We start from the raw sequence: 21,743 nt of genomic DNA, 5'->3' as shown, positions 1-21,743 counted from the left end.
CTATGTGTCCGCAGTTGCTAATCAGTTTTGTATTAACATTTATCTCAATATAAACAGATCACCAGACATCTGAAGAGAATAAATAAACAAGATTAAAACAAAAAAGAACGTGATGAAACAAATTACAAGAAAATTTCAAAACAATTATTAATACCATCAAAGAGATGAAAGATGAGATTGCATGCATGAAATAAGTTATTTAAATTAAAAAAAAGAACAAGATCTTAAATTCAAAACATTACAGTTGAAATAAATCAACAGGAGGAAAAGAAGATAGTTAAATCTCCCCAGAAAGCAGAATAAAAAGACAAAGAAAAATAAAAGGAGTGACCGGAAAAATTTAGAGATTCTGTCAGGAAGTCTAATATCCTAATAAGTTTCAGGGAAAAAGAACAATGAACACTAAAGTAAGGACATTAACAAAGAAATAATAAATAAATAATAATTTTTAAAAAAAATTTTTAAAAACAAGAAAACTTACCCAAACAAAAGGATATGCAATACGTTTCAAATACGAAACAATTCAGACCAATAAAACCTGAGAAAATCAAGTGGGTTGGAGGTGGTCTTCAGTTTTATCAGTAACATTTTATTTCTTGGGCGAAGTGGTTAAAACATAGGTGTTTAGAACTCTATACCTCTATGTATGTCTGAAATATTTCATAATAAATTAAAAAACAAAACCCAATTAAAAAAAAACTCAACATACATTATCCTCAGTATTCTGAAATTCTATAATAAAGAGGTTTTAAAATGAGTTTCCAAAGAGATTTAAAAAAAAAACCTACAAACATCAGGAATCATTATGATACTGGAATTCTCATGAGCAATACAAGGAGCTTAAATAAAAACACTTTGCCTTCATAAATCTCAAGGAAATGCCTTCCTAAATCTCAAAAACATGATCTCCAACCAAGAATGCCACACCTGTCTGAACTATACAAAAAATGTAGGATAAAGACTTTAAACACGTAAAATCTCATTTGAATCACTGAGTTCAGTCAACAGAATAGTCATGGAACCCCAGGACATGAGAAAAAAGCAAACAGAAATTCCAGCACAAACAGGTATAGGATACATGGGATGTATAGGGGATAGCTCTACATATATTCCTATTATAATACTGTAATATTACAAAACTATAAACAAGAACAGGAGAATAGTGATAAAATGACAGAACAAAATGCCAAAAATAGTTAAAATGAATGAACTAGAGTTACGTGTATCAACACAATTCTCTAAAGCAATGCTCACTCAAGTGAAGCAATCTGTAGAATGATATATATAAAATCCTATTTATAAAGTGTTAAATCCCACAAAATAGTTTTATATAGTCTGTATGTTCATACATGCAGAGCAAAATATTAGAAGGTGCACAAAAATAATAAACCACAAATTCAGAAGAAAGATTTACTTCTGTAGAGAAAAAAAAGCTTAGATTTTATTATAAATGAAGGAAACAAAGCATTCACTTACTATAATTTGTACTTTTTAATGGGAATGGAGAGGGAAAAATTACAGGGGTGGGGACGCATAAAGATCCTAAGCAAATGGGTGCAGTTTGTTTCAGATGATGAAAAAGTTGTAGAAAAGGATAATGGTGGTGGTTGTATATAACACTGTGAATGCACTTAATGCCAATGAATTATATAACCTAAAAATAGTAAAACAGTAATTTTGTTTAGCATATTTTGTGACAATCCTAAGAAAAGTAGGGAGTGGAATCTAGAACGCAGGTGAAAAATCAGCTTTTGAGGAGGAGGTGGGATTTCTTTTCTATTTTAATAGGCAGGAATACAGAAAAGATGTATACAGATAGAGTGTGAATAGTCTTCATGAAGAGCAAACAAGCATTTTTTTTTTAATTTTATTTATTTATTTGACAGAGAGAAATCACAAGTAGATGGAGAGGCAGGCAGAGAGAGAGAGAGGGAAGCAGGCTCCCTGCTGAGCAGAAAGCCCGATGTGGGACTCGATCCCAGGACGCTGAGATCATGACCTGAGCCGAAGGCAGCGGCTTAACCCACTGAGCCACCCAGGCGCCCACAAACAAGCATTTAACCAAAGATAAGCAGCAAGCTTCCCACACAATGTTGAGGGCCCACTGGGAACCTTATGAAACCTTAAGAACAGACAAGCACTTGAATAATTATCAGCCTACAAGTGATTTTCTAAAACATTTGTGCTACGTAGAGATTAGACAAGGTTATCTCTAAGAGCCATTAGTTTATGATTTCTATGAAATTCTAAAAGGATGATCTACAGGTCAAATGAAGGAAAATACAGTAATGTTAGATGGTATATATTTTCAAAGTTTCTTAAATTTGCCTGCTCATAGGATTTGAATCACTTGAGGTATTTATCTCAGGCCTCACTCCAGACCTAATCACAATTTCCAGTAGAGGAACCTGAGATTCCAAATATGTATTTGGATCCAACCAGCAACCCCCGATCATTCTTAGGATCTGGCAAATCTGAAAATCTCTGGCCTGGAAATGACACTCAAAAGCAAAGAACTAGTTGAGTAGAGGAGTATTAAGGAGGGAGGTAAGTAGAGACTAAGGAACAGAAAAAAGTAAGGCTGCCACGGAAGCAAAAGACAAAATGCCAGGGAAAACTCCATCATTATCAAAATCAGAAGGCAAACGGGGAGGGGAGAAGGACTGTAGAATCAAGAGAGAAAATGCCTATAAGAAAATAGTAGTTAGCTTTGCATGCATTAAAAAAAAATTCTTATAATTTATAGCTATAAAAGTTCAAGCAATTACATTTGAAAATACACACTGTTTTGTAAATATATAAACCTTTAAGATTAGAAGTAACTTCATGGGGAACCTGGGTGGCTTAGTCAGTTAAGCACCCAACTCTTGGCTTAGGCTTGGGTCATGATCTCTGTCTGGGTCCTGGCATTGAGCCCCATGGGGCTCCACACTCAGCAGGGAGTCACTTGGGATTCTCCCCCCTGCCCATCCCCCACTCGTATGAATGCATGCACCCCCACCCAAATAAAATCTTCAAAAAGAAAAAAAAGAAACAACTTCACAGTTATCGTGTATCAATTGCCTTCACAATTATCCTGCACCAATTGTGAAGTTTAACTGTGCTCCAAATACATTTTACTTTTCAATACTTTTTAAAAAGGACAGTCATTAGTCAGTTAAAAACTTGGAAGACAGCAGTTTTATTCATAACTGCCCAAATTTGGAAACAACCAAGATGTCCTTCAGTAGGTAAATGGGTAACAGTAGTATATCCAGACAACAGCATATTATTTTAAAAAAAGAAAGAGCTATCAATACATGAAACGACATGGAAGGGCCTTAAAGGGATATTATGAAGTCAAAGTAGCCAATCTGAAAAGGCTACATACTATTTGATTCCAACTATTTTACATTCTGGAAAAGGCAAAACTATGGAGACAGTAAAAAGATCACAGAGTTTGCCACGGTTTGGGAGAGGAAGGAAAAGGATGAAGAGGCAGAGCACAGAGAATTTTTAAGATGAGAAAATATTCTGTGTACTCCCATAAAAATGGGTACATGTCATTATACATTAGTCCAAACCCACAGAAGTACACCACGAAGAGTGAACTATGTGAAGTATGGACTTTGGGTGATTGATGAATCAACACAGGTTTATCACTTGTAATAAATGTACCACAGGTGGGGGGTTAGGGGGGTTGATGTTGATAATGAGGAAGGCTGTGCACAGATGGGGGGTCAGACAATATGCAGGAAATCTCTGTACCTTCTCCTCAATTTTGCCATGAACCTAAAACTAATCTAAAAAAGAAATTCTTAAACACACACACACAGAAACAACACTTAGAAGAACACCAAGCTAGAAATACACTATATGGACATGCCCCACACACACACACACACAACTGAGTCCAGGGGTAATTATTCTACAGAACTCATGTTTTAGGAAGAAGCTTATTCAAATTGATTGTTTAAAAAACAGAAAGAAAAAAGCTAGCCAGCAATCTTCCTAACCTTGTGATCTGTGACTAGAAAGGCATTCCCACTTTAAAACATACACTGAAAAAGCAGTAAGATGTACTTAGAATGAGAAGGAAAAAAAGATCCAAACCTACCATTCCTATCCTGATTTATTTTATAAAGCCAGCTACTTAAAGCATTTATTTCTCCTTTTATATAACACACTGATGTTCACAAATAGTTTCTCAGTTATTTAACAGCTACAAAGCACTCTTCTAGTTCAGCTCTCCTAATCAGTACTACCCAATCACCATAATGTTGATTTTATTGATCAAAGATGAGGAGCACCTAATAAACCCATTTTAGGGCTTGTCACAACACACAATGAAGGAATAACACTTGCTGATTTTCTCTGGAGCAGAAGACATTACCATTTTATACTAATAAAAGTAATATTTATGATAATTTCTACCACCACCTAAATAAAGATCTACAAGCCTCAGTGAAAGACTTCAACACTGTATATATACAGAATTTTTTTTAAACAGAACTTAAAATATGCACATTTGCCAGATAAAGAAAACAAATCTTATAATGGTAGGCAAGCTTTTTAATCAACACCTCTCTCCCCAGCACATACATACACACATCCTACTTTTCCATATACACCCTTCAATTACCTAGTTGCTCTAAGGTGAAAATAATTTAAGATGGCAACATTTAAAACAACTAATAATTTTAATTTCATTATGTTTTTAGTGTTTTAGTGTTTCTTCTTGTTGCTTTGGCTTGCAATTCCTGTACAGAATTTACAGTCTACAGCCATTGATGGCTCATGACCAGGAGTATCAGCACCACCTGGAAACTCATCAGAAATGCACACTAGAAAGCCCCAACCCAGACCTGTAAAATCAAAATCTGCATTTATATACACATTAAAACTTGCTAACCTCAACTATAGGATTTAATTCCACTCAGAGACAGAAGAAAAAAAACAATTTCTCTTTGAAGATCTGCCACTATTTAACCTTGGGAAGGTCATAACCAAAATGTGACCTTCCTTATCCATAAAATGAAGGCTTGGAAAGGCCCCCACCTACTCTAAAATCCTGTTAGTCCATAAGATGGAAGACTATTATAATTACTAGACATAGCACCTAAGCAAAAAAGTAATAAATTATACTTATATATATAAACATACATAGGGAGAAATATATTTCTAAGTGGACACTAATTTTTTTCTTCATTAATCAACCCAAAGATTCCACAAACACTTAAACTTCTTGGTCAAAATTGTTATTTAGCCAATGGTTATTTAGAACTTAATTAGAGGGGCTACTGGGTGGCTCAGTGGGTTAAGCCACTGCCTTCGGCTCAGGTCATGACCTCAGGGTCCTTGGATCTGCTAAGCAGGGGGCCTGCTTCCCTTCCTCTCTCTGCCTGCCTCTCTGCCTATTTGTGATCTCTGTCAAATAAATAAATAAAATCTTTTAATAAATAAATAAAACTTAATTAGATCTGAATAATCCTACAAAATTATGAAAATACCATAAATATGTATGTGTCAATATATATGTAGTTCTTTAGATTAGAAACCCAACTTTAGCGGCACCTGGGTAGCTCAGTGGGTTAAAGCCTCTGCCTTGGGAATCAAGCCCCACATTGGGCTCCTTGCTCAGCAGGGAGCCTGTTTCCCCCTCTTTCTCTCTACCTGCCTCTCTGCCTACTTGTGATCTCTGTCTGCCAAATAAGTAAATAAAATCTTAAAAAAAAAAAAAAGAAAGAAAGAAACCCAACTTTACAAAGTTACCCTGAATCAACTGCTGAAAGTAATCAAATTTGAGGATGAGCTTGGTGCTTCAACTGATATTTATCATGAAATGAACACCTTCTTCGGTGTTAGAATATGTGAGTTTTATAGAATGCAAAATGAAAAAACAAAAAACACTTCTTTGTGCATCCTACTTTGAAACTACAACAATTTAAAAATATAAAAATAGAAGATATAATTTTCTTGCACAAAACAAACCTACAATTTACTTCCTTTGACTAGTGCAGATTAAGTTCTAAAGTAGTGCTTCCCAAACCTTACTGTGTATATGAATCACCTGCAAATCTTGTTAAAATGCAGATTCTGATTCAGAAGACGTGGGCAGAGGTCTGAATGCCAAGTTCATACACAGGAAAGTAGTATGCTTCTAAAAAAGCCCCATAACTCACAATATTTAGCCATGGTTTGCAAAGCACTGGTCTTGATAAGCACTGGTTTCCAATTAAATTCCTAATTGAGCAACTTCACATTTTCCCATCCTTATCTTACTTGATCTCTCCTGAAACATGATTCTTAATTACTCCATCATTCTAAAAACCTAGAAAATTTGTATCCTAATCTTCCTTCTCTTTCTTTTTGATCTCCTTCTTTCTCTTTTCCTCATACTTACATGTGGGGAACATCACAGGATTCCATTCTTAGCTTCATCTCTAATGCTGTGCCTGCATCACCTATATGCTAATGGATCTAACTGCTGCATTTCAGGCCTACACACGTCCCCCAGTCTTAGATTCATATTTTTCAACTACCTAATAGATGTTTCTAACCTTCAGTTTTCACAGGTACTTTCCAACACAACGTATCTCAAACTGAACTCTTCGCCAACGCCTTTCATCCCTAGAAACCAGCTTTTTCAACCCTGTGTTAACTCTGTGACCAGCACCACCATCTGCCCAATTGTCCAAACCATATTTTAAGACTCTATCCTTCTCCCTCACCAACTGCAATTAATCCCATCTTCTAATTATTTCTCAAACTTCATCCCTTCCTCTCTAGTGTATCAGTTTTGACAGAGATAATTTCTGACTTGGTTACCATAGTAATGTAACAGTCTTCTTGCCCCCAATCTCATTTTTGTCCTCAATCCCAGCCTTCACATTCCTATGTAAACTTGGCAAACATAACCTGATAGTACTCTCCCATTAAAATTCATCAATGACTTCTCCATTACCTTTAGGAAAAAGTACTAACTTTCTTTTGGCATGTCATATGAAGCTCTTCACAATCTTGATTTTTTCATCTCGTCTTAACTCCCTCAATAGTCACCATGTACTCTTGCCATGTCAGGCTAGGTGCAGCTCCCTAGAAGTACCACATTCTCTAAGGCCTCTGTGTGTTTGCATAGGCTGTTTTTTCCTTTGCTTAAAATGCCCTTATTTAGCTAAGAACTAATCTCCTTTTAAGACTCTACTCAAGCATCACATGCTTTAAACTGCCCTTTTTAATCACCTCAAGTCTGTTAGGTAACACCGCAAACTGTGCTCCCTCTATTACAAGGCTTCCCCTATGCATAATACTTAGGCAAACTGTATTATAATTGATGCCCTATTCATCTCCTCCACCAAACTGAGCTCATCAATAAGTGCGTTTTAGAACAAAACGTCCAGTACATGGTTTGCTGAGGGACACCAGGCGGCACAGTCAATTAAGCGTACAGCTCTTGGTTATAGCCCAGGTCGCGATCTCAGGGTCCTGGGATGAGGCCCTGCATGGGACTCTGCAGAGTCTGCTTGGGATTCTCTTTCCCTCTTCCTCTGCCCCTCCCTGCTGCATGCTCACTCACTCTCTTTCTCTCAAATAAATAAATCTTTAAAAAATAAATAAAAGGGGCGCGTGGGTGGCTCGGTGGGTTGGACCTCTGCCTTCGGCTTGGGTCGTGGTCTAAGGGTCCTGGGATCGAGCCCTGCGTTGAGCTCTCTGTTCGGCAAGGAGCCCCCTCTCTCTCTGCCTGCCTCTCTGCCTACTTGTGATCTCTGTCAAATGAATAAATAAAATCTTTAAATAAGTAAATATATAAATAAATGAAAAATAACTGTTCGCTAAATAAACTATCTTGAAATAACAATCACGAATGATTATTATGGCTACATATTTAAACTATAAATAACTTCCAAGGGTGGCTCAGTGGGTTAGGCCTCTGCCTTCGGCTCAGGTCATGATCCCAGGGTCCTGGGATCGAGCCCCGCATCGGGCTTTCTGCTCTGCAGGGAGCCTGCTTCCTCCTCTCTCTCTGCCTGCCTCTCTGCCTACTTGTGATCTCTGTCAGATAAATAAAGAAAAAAAAAAAAATAACTTCCAAAAACTGTCTAAGGTAACAAAAGTTTCTTCAGTTTGGGGCACCTGGGGGGCTCAGTTGTTAAATGTCAACCTTTGGCTCAGTATACCGGGATCAAGCCCCACCATCAGGCTCCCTGCTTGGTGGGAAGCCTGCTTCTCCCTCTCCCACTCGTCCTGCTTGTGTTCCTGTTCCCACTGTCTCTCTCGGTCAAATAAATAAAACTCTTTTAAAAAAAAAAAGTTTCTTCAGTTTCTTTACAGGCTTAACAGAACTTCAAAAGACTTCATTAAACAACGAAGTCCAAAATATTTAAGGTATTCACTTAATTCCCGACAATATAAAGGTATTTGCTAAAAATTAATAGCCTTCTCATATTGTGTTTAAGATAATTTTAATTTCACCAATGACAGTGTTAGACAAATAAAAGCATTTGTCTCTTCCAAAATGTTAGGCATATTGTTCAGATAGCCAAGGTTAGCACCCTGACTTCTACTTACTAGCTACATGACCTTGGATAACAATGAACATCTCCAAACTTCAGAGTTTCTTCAAGGAAAACAGAGATAAAATTGCTTACCTACACCATAGGTTGTTTCAAACATTCAGTTACAAATGTGGAACTATTTCTATAAACCATGAACTGCTAACTCAATGTCAACTACTGCGTTAGCCTCCATACTAACATCTGCCAAATATTTGACAGGTGCAACTTTAAAGTTTCATGGACTACTTCGACCTCCATACCCACTCCATATTTCTCCAACAACTGAAAATTCATAAATAAAATAGTAAGTTCCAGGATTACCACAGCACAGGACTTAGTCATTAGTCCTCAATATTCTTATCTGGTTGAAGGCTTAAAGGTATCTAATTTAATAATGATCTCCTATGTTCTTAAGAAGAGGTTTTTAATAAATCTCAAAGTAAATCTCAAGGTAAGTTGTTGGTACAGTCATTTAAATTTCAGCTCCATTTAAAAAAATTATTTGGAGGACAAAAATCAGCAGGGAATATTTAAAGATACCTTCTTTTACTAGCTGTTTAGATTGCATACTATTGACAAATGAGCTTGATCTATTATAGACTAACTGACATAAAAGTTAAAAAGTCACCACAACAAAACCAAGACTTTTTTCACCCGTACTTCTGGCTTATTTCTCAGATATGCTTGTTGGTCTATGGATCAGAAGAGAAAATTTGCTGCATTTTTGCAACTAAAAAAGTGATGAAGCATGTTAATTCTGCTCTCAGCAATACCCTTCTTTGTTAAATAGGGACTTACAGGGATTATGGCCTATATCAGGAAGACTGTTTTCAGCCCCTTCTCTGTGATATTTATAAAAATAGGATTCTTAACCTTCAAAGGGCAAAACTCCTTAAAAAAAAAAAAATAAAAAGTAAAAGAAAAAAGAAAATCTACTACAAAAGTCAGCACTTCGGTACCTGATTGTGGTAACAAGGCCAAAATCCAAGACGAAGCCCTTTATTGCACATCGTGTTCCAACATCTTGGGCAGCCCCATCTTGCGACCTCTCCAGATTGGCTGCTCCTGCTCTCTCTACTGCAGAGAGAACTTCAATTAGAGAAATTCTGAAGCTCATAAATCTAAACTGGATACTCCCCTCACTGGAGGCAAGGATGGTAAGAATCATTAAAAAGATTTAAGTTAGAGGAGGTTGCAAATAAATCCACGTGGCCTGAAACCACTATAATGCAGGCAGCTGAGAGTCTTATTATGCAACAGTCTATATACCTAAAAAAAGAAAAAAAATCTTAGGAAAAGAATGGCAGCAAATTATTAGATAACCTGAGAAAACAGGTTATTATAATCACGTATCTCTAAAAAGTAAAATATTCTCCACTAAACTGGTTTTGAATTTATATCTGTGATACCAAAAAGTAAAATATTCTCCACTAAACTGGTTTTGAATTTATATCTGTGATACCAAGTTACAGCTGACCATTCATGTTTATTATCCTTTGTAAGAAAAGGAAGCAAGGAAGTGGCTAGGATATGTTATTAACTTCTTTCTGTGCCCTAAAGTAACTCATTAAAAAAAATGCCTGGTTAAAAACCACTGCTTAGGAAGGAGAGATTTCCCTGCTGACTTAAGCCTAGCTGCCCAAGCAAGGCTTTAGAAAAGGTCTTCACCTACAACAGTGCATAGGCAGAAGGAGCAGAGGCTATGGCGGTCTTCCTAGTGACACTTCCAAGTCACGTAAATGGGGTATGTTTCTGGGATAGACTGCCAACAAGTTACTGTAAGAAACAAAAACAGCAAAATCCTGGCAAATAAACAGGCCAATGCCCTCATGTGTTTATTATGACAAAAGTCAGTCTTAAAGTTACCTTGACGCCACAAATCTAAGTCACATCTTCTATACTAATAGTACCTGATTTCTGAAAGACTGGATTAGTTTTCAAGCTGGTTTTCCATAAAGACTTGTAATGATGTCTAACATGTATAAAGCGTTTCTTAGACCAAGCAAGTAACAAGTTACATCCCAAAGAACTGCAGCAATTAAGATATTTCAACTAGAGCAATAAACTAATGATTTGAATCACGTTTACCATGAGTTTTTATCAAAAAATGTGCCGGTATGTGCAAATGAAACAGAATGAGGTTAATACTGTCAAGAAACTATATTTACGTAACAATTTAACAATGATTTTATCTTACCTGAGTGTGAAAATTTGAAATGGTGGTTGTTTCAATATCTTTCTTGCCCAGAATCTCCATTTTCACAGGAGTGTTGGGAAAATTAAAAGCAAAGTAGTCCAAGAAGTCTGGGAGATAAGCAGCCGCTCCATGCACTATTGCTAAAGCATAGTAAGCAGCATTTTTCTCATTTTCACTGAATGTCAAAGCAAGAAACTCCTCGGAAAATCTCTCCATCTCCATTGGAGACAAAAATGAGAGTTCATCCATGTAAGCATGAAGGACAAGTGCACCACCATTGGACTGGTGTTCCTCATGAATAAAGTTGCTAAATTTAGTACCTGTTTTTAAGAAATTTCTACGAATAGAATGTTCCTGGTGAGTCATAAAAGGTGTTTGTACTCCCTGGGGTACCCGATATTCTTGCATGCCCAAATTTAATCGGCACAGCTGTTCATCTTTCAGATACCTGAAGGACTCCTTATTAACTCCTGAAGTGCTATTTATTTGTCCTTGGGTGAGGATTTCCTTACTGATGCGGGTCAGGCCAGCACAGACGGTTTGTACTTCCTTATTGTACATTTTAAGGCGTCTTCCTCGCATATCTTCTCGGTGTTTCTTTTTCTTTTTCTTCTTTATTTTCTTCAAGACAAAATCATCAGCTCTCTGGGTTTTACCATTTTCATCTGGTGTTTCTGGCCACAATAATTAAAAAGAAGTTAGTTGCTAGGCCTAGTGTCAACATAGAAACTTCTTACGGTACTTGACCTCAAATTAAATGGCCTATTCTCAGTTTCTCTGAATTTGCCATGACAACTTACATGTTTATAAAATGACTGAGATAAAAATCTTAAAATACAGTAATATTCGGGGCTGAAAACTATGCTAAAAAGTAGACAATGAATATGTAAGCATGTAATTTAATACAACAACAAAGTAAAGGAAATATCCAAGTAAGCCCATTTCTGCCATCCTGTATGGAATATTTGTTCAGTAACCACTGTAAAATCTAAACTGAAGCTTACCATATTTTGCTATAATGCATACAGCTAAATCAAACAACAGCAAATTAAGCTGTAAGACACGATTCTGCCTACCAAATTAGCATGATTTTTCTTTTTTGGCCTTCTCGTATACTGTTGTTGAGACTATAAATTGGTACAAATTCCACAGAGGGCAATTTGGCACCCACCAAAATGGATATGTACATCAAAAGCCTTGAAAATATTTTAAATTATCAGACCTAGAAATTCCACTCCCAAGTAAAAATTACCTCAGAAAATAACTGAAGATACACAAAAATATCCATGACAGTTAAATTCAGGGACTCCCCCTTAAATGTCTATCCTAAGTAACAGGATGTTGATTACATTCTGGTACTTACATACTGACAAAATACCACCCAGCCATTACAAGTTATATTACAAATGAAAAGAACTAATGAATTACAAGGTTATAAAATGCTTACACTGCCAATCTTCCAGGAAGCATTCTCTAACAATTCATTCCTACCCAGTTTGGATAGCTTTCCCACCCCGTGCTTCCTTAGCACTGTACTGACCTATCACAAAACTTAATATTCTATGTTATCACAAATCTAATTTTTTACCTTTCCTCTAGACTGTAAGCAATCTAAGGTCAGAAATATAGATCTTACCTTTCTTTCTGCATCTAATGTGTTTATAATATGATCCCATGTTTGTAACATTAAGCACTCAAACATTTATTAAGTACCCACTAAATACCAGGGACATTTCTGGGCACTAGGGATATGATGCTCAGACAGACATAATCCTCATTCTCTTGGATTTTATAATCTAGTTTAACAAGAAAAACAAAGCATCAGTAAGCTACTCTAGATGCTGAGGAAACCTCTCTTTTGGAGGTAACTTTAAGGCTGAGCCCTAAATATTAAGACAAGCCAGGCATGTTTTCTAGGGAAAAATATTCCACGGAGAAGCAAAGGACCTAAAGAGAGGAAAAAGTCTGACTGATCTACACAGGTTTTGTATATGTACTACACAGGAAAGTACCTGAAGAAATACATATCAAAGTGTTAATGGTAGTTATCTAGAGTGGTAGGATTATAAATAACTAGATATTTTCTTTTTTGCTTATCTGTATTTTCTAATTTTCTACAATAAACACATATTACTTTTATAAATAAAAATTTATTTTTAATTTTTAAGGGATTATCATGTATTTACAAACCCAAAGTAGAATAACATTTTTATTTACTGGTTCAAAAACATATCTAGGAGCCTAGGATGGCACCCTATGCACACTACCATCTCCCGGTGTAGGCATCGCTTGGCCTTTTACTCTGGCGCTCAGGCGTTCTCGTGGACTAGCCCAGTGCTTTCCCCACAGGAAAGAAGACGTGACAGGATCCCTGCACACCACCCGTGCACTGAATAGGGAGCTTTCGGGGACTGTCCTCACCCCATCACCCTAAACCTCATATTTAGGAATAAATATCAGGTATATCCTGAACAACCTTTCAAGTTCAGTGTGGTATTTACTGAAATTTTCCACCCAATAACAGTATTTCTGACATCATTCAAGTAATTCAGTGTTAAGAAAGACACTACAATTGATCCTATGACTACAACTGGGAATAACAAATTCAGTAAAATTTACAGTAAATAATTTATGTGGTATAATATGCAAACATAATAGATACAGTACTCTATACAAAATCATTTCAAATCACTAAATATTGCAAGTTATGAAAAATTTCTAAAGAAAATATTTAAAAGTATAAGTCAGAGACTTTAAAGTATACAGATACCAAATGACTTCCATTCTGTTTAATATCCATTTTTAAACAAAAAGAAAACCCTTAATTTGCAAACATCACTTGTGATTCAACTGAGACCATATAGCAAAATATACATGTAATCGGATTGCTTAAACTGGAAAGAGAAAAAAGCAGTCCATCTTTTATTCTATATACAACTAAATCATTGAGATTTTGTTAAAACACTTATAACAGTCATTTATTTCTTACCAAATAAAATTAAATGCATTTCCCATGTTAAAAATTGGTAATTTAAGCAATTCTCCCAAGCAACTAAATGTTAATGCTATTAAATAACAAAAGTTAGACCAATTTTAAAAGTCATCTAATTACCCTCTGCTAAATGTTTTACCATTTTCACAGGAAAAAAAAAAGAAACTATCTCTGAATAGATCTGTTATTTTAAGCTTCAGAGGAGGTATTTGGTATGCAGAAGATGAATTGTGACCTAGATCTGCCACTGAAATTAACACCAAGAAGGAGCTGCCTTGATTGTAACACATTTTATATATTACTATCGGCTTACCAATGGTATTTCTAACATGGCCAAGTCTCTGTGGGTTTTATTCCACACTCATTTATATGAGAATCATCCAATCAAATAATCCAACACGGGCCCATCAGAAAAACCACGATACAAGGAAATGAAAAGGACTTAAATTGATTGTAATCTCATATTTCAACATAATAGAAATTTAAAATATGAAATAAATGTCAATCTATCTCCTCACTAATTCTGTTTTTCTAATTTTGATTCTTATCTAAGGCTGATATAGAGAGCTCACCTTTGTTTATAGAGAAATTTTAGAGTACTTTGTGTCATACCAGCTTACGAATTTCAATGAATAAACAAAATTTACCTCTGAGTTATTATGATGACAACTAATTTAAAGTGGCATACATATTCAAAGTTGTTACAGGTCATTACAGTATGTTAGCCCTTCTTGCACTATGAGAATATCAACGTTGCCTTGCCTTGAATTAAAAACATTAATCAGGGTGCCTGGGTGACTCAGTCATTAGCATCTGCCTTCGGCTCAGGTTTTATCTCAGGGTCCTGGGATGGGGTCCATGTTGGGCTCCCTGGTCAGAAGGGAGTCTGTTTCTCCCTCTACCCCCCACCATTTTCTCTCTCTCAAATAAATAAAATCTTAAAAAAATAAAAATAAAAACATTAATTAAAAGTCAATGTCTTTGCAATATAAATCTATCAAATCAGTCCATTGTATACCTTACACAATGTTATATGTCAATTATATCTCAAAAAAAAAAAAAAAGTGTCTAAAGTTTTCACAATCTTTCCATTCCTGATTGGCTGTTTTAGCTTTCCCACAGAGAACATAATCAGGAAGTAACATTTTGAATATTTCCCTACAGTGCAAAAGCTAAATTTTATTGACATGAGTTCTTTTACAGAAAAAAAGCCAAACCACATCTGTGATTAAGGAAAGCTCTCACATACCAAACTGTGAGAGCAAGCATAAAGAGAAGTATGTAAGTCTACAGAGGAAGATATATTTAACTGAGAGACAAATTGCTGTCTTTAAAAAAAAAAAAAGTCATTCTAACTGTATCTAAATTAATGCATGACACTATCAATTAAATCCTCCTCAGAGCCCAAGTGTCCACTGATTGAGTCATGAATGGATAAAGAAAATGTGGTGTGTAGACACACAAACACACACACACACACACACAATGGAATATTATTACTCAGCCATCAAAAAGAATGAAATCTTGCCATTTGCAGTGATGTGGATGCAGCTAGAGTCTACCATGCTAAGTAAAGTAAATCAATCAGGGAAAGACATACCATATGATTTCACTCATGTGGAATTTAGGAAACAAAACAGATGAACACACGGGAAAGGAAAAAAAAAAAAGAGGGAAGCAAACCATGAGACTTAATGATAGAGAACAAACTGAGGGTTGAGGGTTGGGCTAAATGGGTGACAGGTATTAAGGAGGGCACTTGTTATGATGAGCCCTGGATGTCCTATGGTAGTGAGGAATCACTAAATTCTACACCTGAGGGTGCCTGGGTGGCTCAGTGGGTTGAGCCGCTGCCTTCGGCTCGGGTCATGATCTCAGAGTCCTGGGATCGAGTCCCACATGGGGCTCTCTGCTCGGCAGGGGGCCTGCTTCCCTTCCGCTCTCTCTGCCTGCCTCTCTGCCTACTTGTGATCTCTCTCTGTCAAATAAATAAATAAAATCTTAAAAAAAAAAAAAAGATAAATTCTACACCTGAAACCAAAATAAAAATAAAATCCTCACATGTGCAAATATAATCAACTATCAAATAGCATCATTTATTTATATCACTACTGAAAGTTCTCATTAATGCAAAAAAATTAGCTGCTTCTATCACAAAACTTAAATTCTTACCATCATTCTCACAGTTGAATTGTAACTTAGAACTGAAAGAAATGTAATATCCTCAATTCTTAAAAAGCATGGTGGATACATATCAAAGCAAGTACAATGTTTTATATTTTTGTAATCATATTAAAGAAAAGGGCTAAAGTTGTTTTCTGAAAATAAATTTTTTAGTCTTACTGGGTATCTTTCCCATTCCATATAAAAATCTGACTAAAAAGCTCACTGTATGTTTATAACACTGCCTTACTTTAATCTCCCAACCCTCCATAACACGTTTAAGCATGGCTGGCTGAATTTGAATCCCTGTCCTAGTATTTCCTCCCCTAAGATTACCTTTTGCAACTTTATTTCTTTGTACCTTGTTCCTCATTGGTAAAACGGGGGAATTAACAGTACCTCATAAAATCAGTGAGCAGAGTAAACAAAGCACATAAAGCACTTAAAATAGTCCTAGAATATAACAAATACTCAATATATGTTAACTACTATTACCCCAAAATAGATGGATTGTAGAGGCAGTAGAGAGTGCTACACCACCAGGTGCTTCACAGTTAGAGAGACCTAGCTTAACGTCCCAGCCCTAGAACGTACTGCTTAAGGTCTCCCGGAACACTCATTAATCTCTTTAAACTTCCATTTTCTTATCTTAAGATGTTAATTCTAGTATCTACCTCACAGAGCTCTTGTAAGGATTAAATAATACAATAAATAGGGCGCCTGGGTGGCTCAGTGGGTTAAGCCGCTGCCTTCGGCTTGGGTCATGATCTCAGGGTCCTGGGATCGAGTCCCGCATCGGGCTCTCTGCTCAGCAGGGAGCCTGCTTCCTCCTCTCTCTCTCTGCCTGCCTCTCTGCCTACCTGTGATCTCTCTCTCTCTCTCTGTCAAATAAATAAATCCTTTAAAAAACCATATTTTAAAAAATAATAATACAATAAATATAAGGGCCTCATCACAGTACTGAACACAAAATAAGTGCTCCCCATCCTCATTATCATTTTCACAATAATATTTAATGCATTCCTTGAAATACTGGCAATAACTCTGATATCAAAACTAGAGATAGAAATTACTGGACATAGAATACAATGTAGTATACTACAAGAGAATCCCACAAAAAGGAAAAAAAATCTCTGAAAGAGGGAAGAAAATCATTACTCAAGAAAGGTCTACTAGGTATCATATATGCTATCTCATTTTAATCCTCAAACAAACCGGTGAAGAAGATACATAAGTCCATTTTACAGAGAAGAAAACAGCTTGCATTAAGATAGGTTACTTATCGTAGGCCACAAAACTAGTATGTGAGAACCAATTTTCAAACGTTCACCTTGTCAGATTCCAAAACTCAAACTCTTCACATACACTATTATACTACACTCTTCCATTTTGCCCTTCTCTATCAACTCTCTGCAACACTCCTGTGAAATAATCAACTGAAGTTACCTGGCTACAATTAATGGACTTGAGAAGCAGGAGGAGGACCCATCTCCAATAAAAGGAGCATTACTTCATTCAACAAATATTTTACTGAATGCCCATTACATGGTAACTCTGCATGATCACAAAGATGGTATTTGTTATGCAAAAATTTCATACCCTAAAGTCTTCCACCCATAGTTAAACGAAAGTATCAGTCCCTAAAGTTGCTGCTCTGATAAATGAGAGGATTTGTTTATTTGAGTTCTCTGTATAATCCCAAATAATTCCTCACTCCTACCACCAAATAGGATTTGGATTTTAAATTCCTGCCAATAGCTTTCTGACATCACAGAAAATTACAGTTAGTTCTCTTATTTGGGGATACTACCTGTGACAGAAAGTAGACAGTTGGTCAAAGATGAAAAAATGTGAGAAAGGAAGACTGATTCATAAGTGAATACAAAAGAGTATATACTGTTACTAAATGACACTAGAGAAAAGAGCTAGGGGGATTGGGTACCCTCCCTTTCCTTTTTTCTACAAAATCTTAAAATATTACTAAAGCCGTAAATTTACTTAATAAGAATTAAAAGTAATTTTTGAGCAAAATATGTTCTATGCTTTTTATGAGCAAAAATGGGAGAGAAAAAAATTAAGATTTCAAAATACACAGCTAACTATAGGTTTAAGACTCAAGCCCGTTACTTACAAGAAATAAAAAATATTTTAGTATCTCCTTATTTAGTTAAAAATCCAAGTATGCTTAAGTGAAAAATAAAGAGCAAAATAGACAAGTCAAAAAAATTGGGTCCTAAATTCAGTTCTATCACTTACTAACTAGAAAATCTTAAGCATGTCACTTCACCTCTTCAAAACTCACTTTAGTTCCCATTTTAGAGATGAGAAATCATTGTTTAAACTATTTTTGAGCAACTCCAAACACCTGGAATCTGAAATCTATGATTAACTAATACATGAAATTGGACTGAGTACAGTTGGGCTGGTGGGAAGGAACATATCTTTCAGCAGAATGATCTCAGAGATTGGCAAACTTTTTCTATAAAGAGCCAGATAGTAGTAAGCTTAGCAGCCCACATGGTCTATCTCAACTACTCTATTGTTCTAGTGTGAAAACTAACAGATAATACATTTGAATGAGTGGAGTGGTGTTCCAATTTATTTCTGGTCACCAAATTTAAATTTCTTATGATATTCATATGTCATGAGGTTTTCTTCAACCATTTAAAATGTAAAGATCCTTATCTGACACATCATACAAAAACAGGCAGTGGAACTGATTTTTTAACAAATATATAGAAGTAATCCAATGGAGGAAGAAGTGTCTTTTTTCAACAAAGGCACTGGAAAAACTGGAAACATGAACCTCAACCCGAACACCTCACACCTTACACAAAGAACTCAAACGAATCAGAGATTCGAATGTAAAAGTTACCATTATAATACTTTAAGGAAAAAAATACATGAAAATCTTTGGGATCCAAGCCTTAAGACCTTAGATTTGACACCAAAAGCATGATCCATAAAAGAAAAAAGAAAGAAGAAATTAGACCTCAACAAAATTTACAACTTTTGCTCTGTAAAAGAGCACATTAGAGGAGAGAAAGACAAGCAACAAAAGTGGGAGGAAATATTTGCAAGCAATATATCTGACAAAGGACCCATATATGTAATATACAAAGAATTCTCAAAACTCAACAGAAAAAAAAAAAAAAAGGGCAAACAATTCAATTAGAAAATGGGCATAAGACATAAAAAAGAGACAGTTTATTGATACATGGCCAGCAAATGATGGTCAAAATAAAGATGTTAAATTTCACTAGCCACTAGGGAAATGCAACTTAAGTCCATGAGTGGTAATACTTATTACACATCAGAACACATAAAATAAAAAAAAGAGTTAACAATACCAGATACTGGCAAGGATGTGGAGAAAGTGAAAATCTTATACATTGCTGGTGGGAATGTAAAATTGTGCAGACATTTTAGAAAATAGTTTGGTAATAACTTAAAAAAAAAAAAATAACACCTAAACATACATTTCTATGACCCAGCAATTGCATTCCCAGAGAAATAAAGGAAAATTTACATCCACACAAAGACCTGAACATGAACGTTCAGAGAACAACCAAACTGCGAAGAACCAAAACATCATTCAGTAGGTGAATGGTTAAACTGTGGTACATCTCTACCACAGAATACTACTCAGCAATAAAAAAGGAGTGAGCTATCGATACATACAACTTGAACGGATCTCAAGGGTATCATGCTGAGTGGAAAAAAAAGCCTCAAAAGATCACATACTATATTATTCCATCTATAACATTCTCAAAATGATATACAGTTGTAGAACAGATTGGTGGCTGCTAGAGGTTAAGGAAGGTGGGGAGATATAGTTGGTACCTAAGACTTTCAAGGGTTTAGCACAAGGGCATCTTTGTGGTGATGAACAATTGTGGACCTTGATTGCAGTGGTGGTTAAATTAATCTACAGGCGATAAAAGGCACAGAATTAAATACACACCATTGTACCAATGTCGATTTCCTGGTGTTGGTATTATACAATAGTTATGTAAGAAGTATCCACTGGGAAAAACAAATGAAGGGTAAAAACTTCTCTGGACTGTTCTTGCAATTTCCTGTGAGTACATAATTATCTCTAAATAAAAAGTTAAAATACTTTCTGAAAATCTTAGGATAAGGGAGGGAAGACATAACTCTAAATAACAAGGATCTAGCCATTCTCCTTATTAATGTTAGAGTTGTTTCAAGGGCAAAGCTTGATAAAATAACAAAAGGCAGTTCTGAAAGTGCCTCATACCAGCCACTGTTTTAAGTACTTTACACATACTGCCCCATTTAATCCACATAATAAACTTGTAAAACAAATACTCCAATCCCATTATACAGACAGGAAAACTGAAGCAGAAAGTGGTTAAAGTAGTTTGCCCATGATCAAACAGTAAGCAGTAGAGCCATAAGTTCAACTTAAATTGACTCCAGAGGTATACCTCCTGCACACCACTGTAACAAGTATAAAGATGTTCAGCGAAAAAAGTAAAGATAGCCATCAAAGTGGGTGCAAAAGCCTGGATTAAACAAGGTTAAGCCAGTTTGTTTTCTACAGGGTTCTCAGAAGTTTTAAAATACCAGTCTATGTCATGTACTTAGAAGGCTATATATACAGTTTCTCCCCCATGTATAAGGCCAGGGAGCCTTTTTCCTACAGAATACATAATGCAACAGACCCTCACTCAAAACTTAAAATGTTTAAAACTAGACTTGTAATCCTTCTACAATACATACAAATATCAAATTGTTATGCTATATACCTGAAACTAATATAACATTTTATGTTACTGTATTTCAATTAACAGGAAAAAAGGTAAGATGTTGAAATTACCAGATCTTAACCTACTTCTTCAAGTACTGGCATACTACAAATGCTTCAAGCTGTGTTGTCGTATATGGTAGCTACTAGCCAAAAGAAACTAGAATTAAATAAAATTAAAAATTCAGTTCCTCAGCTACACCGGCCCCATTTAAGTCTTCAAGACTTATTTCAAGGGCCACATATGACTGATGCTCCCATATTGGACAGCACAGATATAGAACATTTCCATCACTGGAGAAAGTTCTGTCAGACAGCACTGAGTTAAAGATTTGTGTTTGTTTGTTTTTTAAAGAACACGGGGCCTGTGCGATCCTCAGAAGAAGCACACTGTTGTTTATTATACGTTTAACTGCCCCTATCCCACCATAAAAAGGGGCAAGGTCAGAAGTTTTTGATGGAGCTGGCTACTGCCGTTCTGATCCCAAGGCATGGAAAAGGGGTAAGCAAAGAAGGGGAAAAAGTAACTGAATACCATGAAAAAAAATACTATGAAAAAAAGAAAGGAACTACAAGCCACTGGGGGACAATGCTTGAACTGGGATTCAAGGATCTGGGTTCTACTCCTTATTATACCAATTATTCATTTAAAGTTTGTACTTGGTACTAATTGTGGCTTAATTAGACAAGTCTCTTCACTACTTTGGGCCTGGGTTTCCTCTTCCACAATATAAATCTGAATTAGTTGATCTCTAAGATTCCCTCTACCTCTATATGGTTAAAACACACACACACACACACACACACACACACAGAAGAATGAAAAGACGGGAAATAGAAGACAGCAAGATCACTGCATACTAGTGGTGGAAACTGGCAGTCCTATCAGATTGGCACAAGTTTTATTCCTGAAAATAACATCTGGATACCACCAAAGGAAGAAAGATTTCATTCAATTCAATAAGTATTTATTGAGCAATTATTTGCAACAAACTGCACTATTTGGAAGTGGCACCACAAAAAAACTGATTAAGTCAAGACCAAGTATATGGAAGGAATCCAAGACTCACAAAACTTTAGATTGAA

At 35.9% G+C, this 21,743-nt stretch overlaps 1 protein-coding gene across 1 annotated transcript in view; it reads right to left on the bottom strand.

The window, feature by feature from the left end:
- RSBN1 (round spermatid basic protein 1) overlaps positions 1 to 21,743 on the bottom strand; it is a 51,878-nt gene that overhangs the window by 26,295 nt on the left and 3,840 nt on the right. Inside the window, exon 2 of the mRNA XM_082685024.1 lies at positions 10,732 to 11,405. Coding sequence (XP_082541150.1) covers positions 10,732 to 11,405 — 674 coding nt within the window. The remainder of the gene's footprint in view (positions 1 to 10,731; positions 11,406 to 21,743) is intronic.

Source organism: Mustela nivalis, assembly GCF_964662115.1.
Source record: "Mustela nivalis genome assembly, chromosome: 10".
In the NCBI taxonomy this organism is placed as follows: Eukaryota; Metazoa; Chordata; class Mammalia; order Carnivora; family Mustelidae; genus Mustela; species Mustela nivalis.
Note: the sequence above shows the minus strand (reverse complement) of the source record. Positions and strands in the feature narration are given on the sequence as shown.